The sequence below is a fragment of the Lonchura striata genome, chromosome 1, assembly GCF_050655825.1.
Source record: "Lonchura striata isolate lonStrDom1 chromosome 1, ASM5065582v1, whole genome shotgun sequence".
NCBI lineage: Eukaryota > Metazoa > Chordata > Aves > Passeriformes > Estrildidae > Lonchura > Lonchura striata.
In genome coordinates, this window is record NC_140703.1 from 101,689,530 (window position 1) to 101,700,299 (window position 10,770).

General features: G+C 41.9%; 1 protein-coding gene across 1 annotated transcript; it reads right to left on the reverse strand.

The window, feature by feature from the left end:
- Positions 1-474: 474 nt before the first annotated feature.
- Positions 475-9,624, reverse strand: PIGA (phosphatidylinositol glycan anchor biosynthesis class A). The gene is made up of 6 exons (XM_021532345.3): positions 9,568-9,624; positions 8,673-9,331; positions 8,003-8,135; positions 6,814-6,946; positions 5,437-5,643; positions 475-3,882 (listed from the first exon to the last, which is right to left on the reverse strand). The coding sequence occupies exons 1-6, from the start codon at positions 9,606-9,608 to the stop codon at positions 3,619-3,621; spliced, it is 1,437 nt and encodes a 478-aa protein (XP_021388020.1). The 5' UTR covers positions 9,609-9,624; the 3' UTR covers positions 475-3,618.
- Positions 9,625-10,770: the final 1,146 nt, after the last annotated feature.

Genomic DNA, 10,770 nt, shown 5'->3' on the forward strand with positions numbered 1-10,770 from the left:
ATCAGTTTGATCTAATAAATGACACTACTTCCCACACAAGCCTTGCCTGATTTGCATCCTTAGGTCAGCTCACTTACAACACTCTTTAAAAGGAGATGTGCAGAGTGACTCACTGGCTGCTCTCAAGCCAATGTGGGATTCCTCTCACCTATCTGCCACCCATCACACTGGGCAGGGTCTGGTTATTGAAACTCCTGCTGCTGCCTGGGCAGGAAGGCAGCAAATTCCAGCAGCAGCCAGTGCCTGTGCTCCCAGGGAATGCACCAGCCCCTCCTGCTTAAAGAAGCAGCTTGAAGAACCAGCAGGTACACAACCAGCCATGCACAGTAAAGCTCAATGAATCCTGCACAAGTAGCATCTCTAAAGTTATGATGGTGTTCAGTCATGTCAGGATCTGAAAACAACCTAGTTTACCGGCTAGGTTTACAAAATATATAATTCTGGTAATATAATAAATTCAGACATATAACCACATCTTGTCTTTAGTTTTATTCCCTTAAAAAATATCCACCTTTTATCTCTGTCAATGTTCAAGGCATTACAGAAAACTCTGGAAGTCAACATACTCCTGAATGTCATGATGCACAGCAAATACCATGACAGTAGTTTAATGATAGCAATTAAACACAAAAAATATTGAAACTTTTAATTTTAAAAATCAAAATATTAAACCATTTTGAGATTGATTCTTTTATCTGTTTACATAAAGTCTGTATTTTACTGAAGCAGAACACACCAGAAAGACTTTTACAATTAATTTTTTAAAGTCTAAGCATATATGAAAAAAGGGACTAGTAAAGAGAAATAAGTATCAAAAAGGGAAAAAATATAAACAGATGCAGAAAAACTTGATCACAAAACAAGTAAATAACAGTAGTTACCTTCTTGTAGATACATCCACACACACTAAAACACAGCCTGAAAGACTAATCTTATATCCATACTTTATTTGATGCTTCTATGGTGTAGCATATGATTTTATCTACAATTTTCAATACCTTAATTCACAGTGTCTGCACATAATGCATTGGAAACAACATTTCTCCTTGTGACTGAGGATGGAATTTCATTGATGTTTGGGAGGGGGACATTCTATACAGATCATCCTGCTCCTCCTACACACCAGAGGCTCTGCTCTGTGCAAGACATTGCTTAATTAGTGTCACTCCCTCTTTCCTAACATTTCCCTGGTATGTCACAACAATCAAATGTTACCTGCAAGCACAACTGAAACATTTCAATTTTTTAACAAGTTATTTTATTAGTTTCTAACCACACTCATTAACTCAGTAATTTTTTTTTGTAGTATTCTGCTTATTTTATTTAACCTTTTTCATGTCACCCACTGATATTTTGTAAAATTGTAACTGTTTCTGGGGCATCACCCTTTACTCCACTGCACAAGGCCAGTGAGCAAATAATTCTCACAGAGTTCTGCATAATACAAGTGGTGTTATCTGAGAAACCAGTTATGGGTTAAGTTTCTGTGGCAGCTTGTACAGATAGATGATTATTAAAAAACATTCCCATAAGAATTCCAATAATTAGTAGTGAAAAGCAGCATTATGGTTTGTAGTTTTGTATTTTCTAATTATATGCTCCCACATATTAATGAAATGTATCCATTCTATATGGAAAGGTAAATAAACCTCTAGATAAACTTAACATTTATCTTGTAAACAAGACTCTAAGAAGGTTTTATTATGTTACTCACAAGTACACAATGTTCCACAAAAGAAAACTTATTTTGAATAGATACATGCAATCCTTTTGATTTGTGTTTGCAGATGTTGCAGGAAACCAAACAAAACTTAAAGAGAACAAACAAAATATTACTAAAAATACAGACACACACACATGTATGTACACATATAACATTTCCCTGGAGTGGCAATCAGTATTTTCAAAAGGCTGTTAGAAATTTGAATGCTTGAACAATATAAAAAAAGAGTAACTTAGAAAAGTAGAATATTAGCTTAATTCCTCCCATTTATCCTTAAACCGTGTGGCACCATTTTAGATGACTTCCACTTTTAATGAAGAGTTTGAAAAACTCAAATTGTAATATTACACACTGTGTGTTATATATCAAAGGCTAAAAATTCTAGTAAAAGAAAATAGACTTTATATATGGCAATTATTTACATTATCTTTGTGTTTCATGAAAATACGTTCAATGAAATTATAAAATGCTCGTGTAATTACACCTCTACCCAAACAACATGAATTTGGCAGAAGTAGTGTGTTAAATACTACCCTTCAAGGGTTTGGAAACAGGTTTTCATATTGCACAGTTTTAATATTAATAGTGTTCAACAGCACACAATACTACAGAGTCATAAAATAGTAAGCTTATCATCATTAGTGATGCTTGAAAAAGAAACTAAGCCAGTGCATCAGACAAGTGGCAATTTTAGAGATGGTTGACACAAATGAAATAAACTCCTCACACACATTGGCACAATGCTGAGCTGCCTCCTGCCCCATGTACACATCACTCAAGACTCCTCACAGCTGTTCCTTCTCTCAGTCTCTCCATGAAAAGCACAGCCATTGTTATTTCCATTTAAGGAGTACCTTCCCAAGGTTTCACATGCAGCACCTGCCAGCCAGTGTCTCTGATGTGGATGAGAAATCACTCACCCTGAACACTGTCCCTCCCAGAGATGGACTGAAATGCCACTTTGGTCTTAAGTAAGGGGAAGGAGAAAGAAGTGTGGGGGGGAAAGGGATGGGCAGGTGGGAGAGAGCAAGTAAGCACAAGTGTGCTTGTTAAGCCCTTCAGTTTTTGCTCTCTCACACGTGTGTTACTTCTCACTTTGGCACAGACTGCTGGAAGTTTTCAGGCCTGAGATGTTTCTAAAGGCTGTATTATCTCTAATTAATACTATTTCTTTGCCCACGTACCAAAAAATAAAAACAAAACCCAAAACCACTATAAGCTTTACATCGCTTTCGTACATTTAAGAGAACAGGACAAATTTAGCACCTCCAAAAGTATCAGAAAATCGTTATGGAATGTTGATTTAGCAACAGGATGTGCAACTCTGACTAGGGAACAACTTCAAAATAATACTACTACCCAGGCAAAACACTGTCACTGGGACAACTGCTAGAACTAAATCTCTGAAATTTACATGGTAATGGACTTTATGACTAATTTCAAGTGCCATTTTCATCTTAGGAGAAAAAGAAGATGTATTTTTGTCAAGCTTTTAATTATTTTTGAAAGAGGTCTTAAAATAAAAATCACAGTAAATATCAGGGATTAGAAGGAACTACAGTAAGGTAAAAATTGTGTTTTGCTTTCCCAAACACAATAAGCCCCTTTCTGCAATGTTCAAGTTATCAAGAAAAATAATGTATTTTTGTTTCCAAGGCTTCTGAAGTATATAAAAACACATGTTCTCCTCCCAGCTTTCAGTGCAAAAGAGATGCCCATATGCATGAATCCAAAACTGAACTAAGAACATCATCCTAAACTGAGGTAGCACATTGAACTAAGTTTCTTTCCAAGAACTTCAGAAAGAAACTAAAGAGTTTTAAGAGTAATGTCTCTGTCAGCAAGCATTAAAACCTTTCGTGACTGACACATTCTTCCCTCTCCCCTTGAGCAATTTAGGAATCTGCAAGTTCTTCTTTAACTCTTCTTTTTTTCCCAAAAAAATACTGTTTAGTCCATGCACCCTTAGGTCCTGTAGCATCTATTGCAACATCAATAATGGAATCTGGAGTCATCCACCTCAGGAACGCCAAGAGAAGGAAGTTCAGAACCGCAAAAAAAGCAAAAATACACCCAGTCACTGGACCACAGTGAGTCATTAGTCTGTCAAGTCGCTCCTTCATTGGTAAAACCACTTCATCAGCAACTCTGTCATACACCTAAATGGAGAGGAGACAGAAAGTAACATCTTAAAAACACATTGATTTTACCTCAAAAATCGGGCTGTACTTTGTCATCACTGCCCAAAATAAATGATCTATTCTTATCTACCAGATGGGGCAAATATTATCCCCCAAAGAAGCTCTGCAGATACTAAGTGTTGATTTATGAGTCTTGTTCTAGATAATTCATTCATTTATTTAAACAGAAATATGAAACATTCTCTTCTTGTACACTCTTCAAAAGTAATTCATTAACTAGGAAGTCTACATAATTTGTTTCTCATGTAATATTATACAGAAAGGGTTGGGGGTTTTAATTGATTGAATGGGTTCTAATCTCATATTCACATCAGTCCCAGGAAAAGCTTGAACATGCAATTACTATATTTTAAACACAAAACCGGATGAACTCATAGGTGAGTTTGGCACTATTCCAAATCTCTGTATTTGAACAATGAATCAAATCCTAATAGGCTCCTGATTTTTGTTTAAAGAAAGAGTAGTTCAATTACTGCACAAAGTAAATACATGTTACTAGTGATTATATGTCAACCACAGCCAACTACAAACCACTATAAAAAGGCTTGAAGGACAGTTTTTTCCTTAAGAATGTTGCAGACTCCATTCTATAGGTAACTTTATTTGCTAACCAACAGCTGTCTTCTGTTTGCTAACCAACAGCTGTCTTCTGTACAATTTAAGATCTACACATGTTTCTACCAATTCTATGATCATCTTTCTTGATGAAGGAGGTTGGCTTTTTTAGATGTTGCTTGCAGTTACAAAATCATAAAATGAATGATACCAATACCACTTGAAAATAATAAATTGGTTGTACATGGCACTTCAAGGAGGCTTGTGAGAGATACACAGTTGAGTGCAGTACAACCTAAGTAAGAGGCATGGGGTTCAGCTACTCTCTCCTTCCTAAAACACAGAAGGTGAAGTCAGAAGTGACACAGCTCCATAGGTGTTTGAAACATTACTGCAGCAAACATTCTTCACTAAAGGCAGAGTTTTTCTACTGTAGTGCAGTTCTAATTATGAAATACAATTTCAGAACTATGAAAATAAATTTTCATTACAACCAGTTTATGTAAACTCAGCTGTGTTCAGCCTTCCAGCATTGAACCACCTCTCATAATTTTAAACTGCTCGTTAGCACATGGCAAAGCTTTGTCATGAATTGTTCTTACCTTGTCATACACCTTATGCAGCACATTTTCCAGTTATGCCAGAAAAGTTACTTCATATGAAGACTTGAACAAATAAAGAGTAGAAACCTAGCTAATGATCTAGCCTTTTCTTCAAAATATTTACCAGCAATTATGGCATGTTAGAAAATGCAAATAGAAAAGAAACACCTATCCGGGAATGTATTTAGGGGGAAAAAAAGGCATTTTCTAAACCTTTTAAAATCATGTTTGACAGAAAACATGCTGAAAAAATACACTGGAATATTACACAGTGAATGTGTATAGTAACATTTCAAAACAAGAACTGTTTCAGAAATTTACCATCAGAGAATTTAAAAGAAGTGATTATACATACTTTCTCAGTTCTCTCTGCTACGTTCCTCCATGTATAAAATGTCTTCACTTTTTTATGAACAGTTTCTGGAGATGGCAGAGTTCCTGATCTGAGCTGGGCAATAGCTTTTTCTAGTCCATCACACAAAGATTTCACAGAAGGCTCACACAAAATGATGAGATTTTCTGGAAGTACCTCTGGAATCCCACCAACTCTTGTACTCACCACCTTTGAAACAAACAAAAGAAACAGCACAAATGCAACATAAAAAATGAACCTGTGCAATGGCAATGCTATTACATTGTTTAAAAGAATAGGAAAATACCATGGTTTGGGAACTTGACCTGTATGTGAACTAAAAGTGTAAACCCCAGAGAAGACAAAGCATAGCAGATTACCTTCAACACTGTCAAGAATGATCCTTTGGTGCCATGGTAAAACAGAAGACTTGGTCTAATGAGTGGATATGAGACACCTTTCCTGAAGGTGTTTGCCACAGTACCCAACTAAACTTGTGTAATTTTGGACATTTCCTCCACAGTATCTCAAAAAAACTGTTACCTCTATTTGCAGAGGATAATTTTACCACATACTTAAAATTTCAGTTTCCTAGGTTACTGAAAACATGCAAAAATTTATTCATGTTAATTTGAATTATTAGTTTTAAAGGAAAATCAGAAATTACTAAGACTTAGATTATGCAATCATCTCTAAACATTGGGCAATAAGAAACTGCAGAACTTCCTGACCTCTAGAGAAGAGATGGCAAGAGAATAACTACAACTAGGTAGTAACTGTTGTCAAAGGATACTGAAGTAAAGAAAATACTGAAGTTGCTCACATTTTCTATACTTACTGTAAATAAGGTACTCTTATTAGTCTGTCTTCTTAATAAGGTTTCCTTATTATATTATTGTCAAACTCTTAACTCTTTATGGCTATTGACTAAACTTATTTTTTAGCTGTCAATCTGAGTTATAAATTAGTTACAGCTTTTACTGCTCTCTCTCTCTCCCAACTTATCTTGAATTCCTACACAGGAAAGCAATTTTTCTGCAGCTCCTTTCAAAGTATTGTCAAATACTTTGTGAACATCAACTACCCCAAAACTCTTTAAAAGAGTACATACAAAATAGTATTTTGGAGAAGCAGTCTGGCTAGTTCAGAGAACTGAGAGCAGATCTACATGTTATTCCCAATTCCACACAAAATTCTTCTTGGAGTTAACCCTTCTGTCTCAGCTTCCAGGTGATCTGTAAATGGGCATAACATTTGCTTACCTCTGCCAAGACAGAGCCTCAGATGAAATTAAATGTGATAAGCCCATATTATTTCATTGTGAAATTTGTTTAAAATGGATACATGTTTTCTAAATACTGCCATTTTTTTTTTTTTTACCTGTAAACCACAGCTTGCTGCCTCCACAATAGCCATACAAAAGGCCTCAGTGAGGGAAGTGTTGAGAAAAATGTGCCCCTGGACCAGGACATTTCTGACCTCCTGGTGTTCCAAGCCTCCTAGAAGACGCACCCTGCAAACAAGAGGAAAAAAAAAACAAACCAAAAAAAACCATCAGAGATAAACACTAGATTTGGACCATAACAATGCCACATACTCTGAAAAAGGTATCAATGGTTCATACTTATATAGTGACAGAACAAAGATGGGCACCTCAGTTTAGTGTTATCTAATTTTTTCCAGCAACAGAGAAATAGAAGACCCTGCTTTTTTATTGTCACACTGAAAGAAACTTCTGAAAATAAAGTTGGTGGGAGAAGTTGGTGTTTTAATGACATTTGCCTCCAGAACACTCATACTGAGCCTTCTAGTTCTGCAAGAAAATATGGCTTCCTTCAGTTAATAACTAAGATTTGTCAAATATATTATCTGACTTTTCTATGTGAGGTCTGACCATTCTGAGTCTGATAAGGGAAAAAGTTTTTAAGATACAATCATCAGGACCCATCATCTTTAAGAGACATTGGAAAACAATAAAGGGTAAAATGAGAATGATACTGACAATTTTAATTGGGGAAATCACTGACTAAAGCACAAAACAGGCAATAAAAAACCTAGAAAAGTAAACAAACAATTGAGAATATGAAACTGTTCGTGATCAAGAAAACCCAAGAGAAATACATAAATGGCAACATTCTGGTAACATGGTAGCACCAGGTAATAAGTTTGTAGTACCACAAGAAAACATAAGAGACAAGCACTATACTGAAGAACTTCATACTGAAATAATAAATTACTAGCAGTCATCATCACATGCAATGGCACAAACGAGATGTTAACATCTATGCCAAATGATATCCAAGCATCATGGTTGCACAGAGGGGCATGATCAACTTAAATCTAAGTCACCTTTCTATGACCTGAGTGAAGGCTCATTCAGGGCTTATTCATAGAAAAATCAATTAACTTGCTGGATCATAGTCCAGCTCTCAAAGTCTTCAGTGTCTGGTTTATCTGCCTTGCCTTTAGGCCTCCAGTCTCAAGATTTGGGGTTTATCTGAGGGAAGGAGGCAGGCAGGTCCCCACCCCTGAAGTACCTTGAAGGGTCATGGATAACCACAGAACAAACCTGTCATGTAGCTGGTATCTTTCCCGGACTTCTTCCAGTATGATTCGTTTTGGTCCTTCTCCTCCAACTAAGAAATGTAACTCCGGATATTTCTGACAGAGCTCAGGAATTATACCACTAAGCAGATCAATACCTAAGAGTAGGAAATTTAGGGCAAGCCATTATTGCATTTGATTTCAGAACTTCTCATGATGTAGCCCACATCTACAACTCTATTCAGGAGTAGAAGAAGTGGAAAAAAAGTCTCCTGAAGACAGTTAAACTGCTGTACACAGAAATATGAAAAAAACCCGACAACTTGAGACCTCGTACAAGAAGAAAATGGAAACAAAATCACTTAAGCTGCTGTCACTTGATTAAATAAAAAACAATTAAAACATTTCTAACAGAATATTTAGATTAGGCTCTAAATCTTATGTCCAATATGAGCCAAACCTTCCATTTTACAAACTGCAGTTTTTGGTCTCTTCAGTATTACAAAGGAAACACATTTCTGAAGCCAACACGTACAAAAACAAATGTACATGTCTTCTTCTTAAGTTTGCAACAGCCACCTCGCCACTCCCAGTGAAAATTCCATCCATACCACAGATACTGCCTAAGTGACACCTGACCAAGACCTCTCCAAAGTAAGGAAACCAAACTAAGCTTACATTTGACCCCCTATTACCTTTTCTGTAAACAAGTCTGCTGACAACAACGATTGTTATTGTACTGTCATCCCTCCTCGAGGGGTCTGGAGTGAAGTCGGTGGGATCGACAGCGTTGGGGATGACAGAGACTATCCGAGGGTCCAAGGCTGCTCGCAACACCGTGTTCTCCTTGCTGGTGTAGGAGACGCAGATGATGTGGTTGGTGTCGCACAGGGACACCGTCAGCAGCTTGTTGGTCAGCACCGAGCTGACGTCCGCGAAGCCAAAGAGGGAGTGGTCAGTGAAGACGGTCCGCAGCCCCATGGTCTTGGCGTGGAACAGGGCGTCGTGGGCCATGGCCGAGAAGGAGCTGTGGGCGTGCACGATGGTCACCCGCTCCCGCACGAAGATGTACCTGAGCAAGGGCAGGCTGTGGAAGAGCGTCGTGGCCGTGGACTGGTTGTACATCACCTTCAGGGGCAGGTAGTAGACTTTCAGCCCGCTGGTGAGGTAGCGGACGCCCTTGCGGTGGCCGTAGGCGTGGGTGACCACCAGGACCTTGTGGCCGCGCTCGATGAGGCACTGTGACAGCTGGTACACGTGGCTCTCCACGCCCCCCATGTTGGGGTAGAAGAAGTCCGACACCATGCACACGCTGTGCGCCGCCGGGCCTCCGCCCTGCATCCCGGGCCCGCTCCTGCGGGGGGAAGGAGCCACAAGGCGCCGTCACTCGCCCGCGGCGGCCCGGCCCCCTCAGCGCCCGCGGCTCCAGCGCACGCAGGGCGGGGCGGGCCCCCGAGGAGCGCAGAGCCCGCGCGGCCGCGCCGGGGGAGCCGCGCACGTACCCGTACCCGGACGCGTACCCGTACCCGTACCCGTACCCGGACCCATATCCGTGCCCGCTCCCGGACCCGCTCCCGTGCCCGCACCCACCTGCCGGCGGCCGGCGCTCCCTGCGTGCTGCCCGGCGCCATGGCCCCATCGCCGCTCTCCGCCGCGGCCAATCGCCGCCCGGCGCGGCGTCACGCGGGAAAACCAGCGCCAATCGCTGCGCAGGACGGAGATTGGCTGCGGCGCGCCCGCGATCCCGCCCCGCTCCCGGCATCCCGCCCCGCTTCCTATCCCGCGATCCCGCCCCGCTTCCTATCCCGCGATCCCGCCCCGCTCCCGGCATCCCGCCCGGCTCCCGGCATCCCGCCCAGCTCCTACCCCGGCATCCCGCCCCGCTCCCGGCATCCCGCCCGGCTCCCGGCATCCCGCCCCGCTTCCTATACCGGGATCCCGCCCCGCTCCCGGCATCCCGCCCCGCTTCCTATCCCGCGATCCCGCCCCGCTCCCGGCATCCCGCCCCGCTTCCTATCCCGCGATCCCGCCCCGCTCCCGGCATCCCGCCCCGCTTCCTATCCCGCGATCCCGCCCCGCTCCCGGCATCCCGCCCCGCTTCCTATCCCGGGATCCCGCCCGACTCCCGGCATCCCGTCCCGCTTCCTATCCCGGGATCCCGCCCCGCTCCCGGCATCCCGTCCCGCTTCCTATCCCGGCATCCCGTCCCGCTCCCGGCCCGCCCCAGCTCCCTATCCCGGGATCCCGCCCCAGCCCTCTGTCCCGGTGTCCCGCCCGTTCCCGGGGCCGGACACCGAGGGCACGGCGCTAATGCAGCAGCGAGGTCCTTGCTGTAGTGGGATGCTCGTTCCGGAGGGTTGTTGTCAAAAAGGTGTATTACGGAGCTACGGAAAATGTGACATAAATGTCGTATTAGGGATGGGATTGCCTCAAAATTCCAAAGGCTTTGCTCTGCCCCCAGTGAAGAAGCTCTTCTGGTGTGTTAGGCTCAGTTGCATCTGGAGCTCCCGAAATGTTCTAGACTTTTCTGCCAAAAGTGCTGAAAGCTTGCTGTCTCTAAATGAAAATTAATTTTAAAAATATGTTTTTAATAGATGGTCCGGGAGCTTGAACACTGGGAAAGGAGCTGGTTGGCATCACTTGGCTATGTATTCCTGGTCTTCGTGAGGAGCCTCACCATCAGCCTTTTCTGCAGCTCCAACACTGTCCTGGCTGCTGCTGGCTGCCAAGAAGGGTGTTCATGCCTTTCCTGTATATTCCCAAAATTATGTTTGGCAGTTCTTCTTCTTGCCA

Bases quoted from the DNA above. Each gene is read 5' to 3' on its own strand.
- PIGA (XM_021532345.3), bottom strand. From the start codon at position 9,608: ATGGCGCCGGGCAGCACGCAGGGAGCGCCGGCCGCCGGCAG. The intron at 5,644-6,813 runs GTAAAAAAAAAA...TTTGTTTCAAAG, and splicing joins CAGCAAGCTGTGGTTTACAG to GTGGTGAGTACAAGAGTTGG. The intron at 3,883-5,436 runs GTATGTATAATC...CTCTCCATTTAG, and splicing joins TAGCAGAGAGAACTGAGAAA to GTGTATGACAGAGTTGCTGA.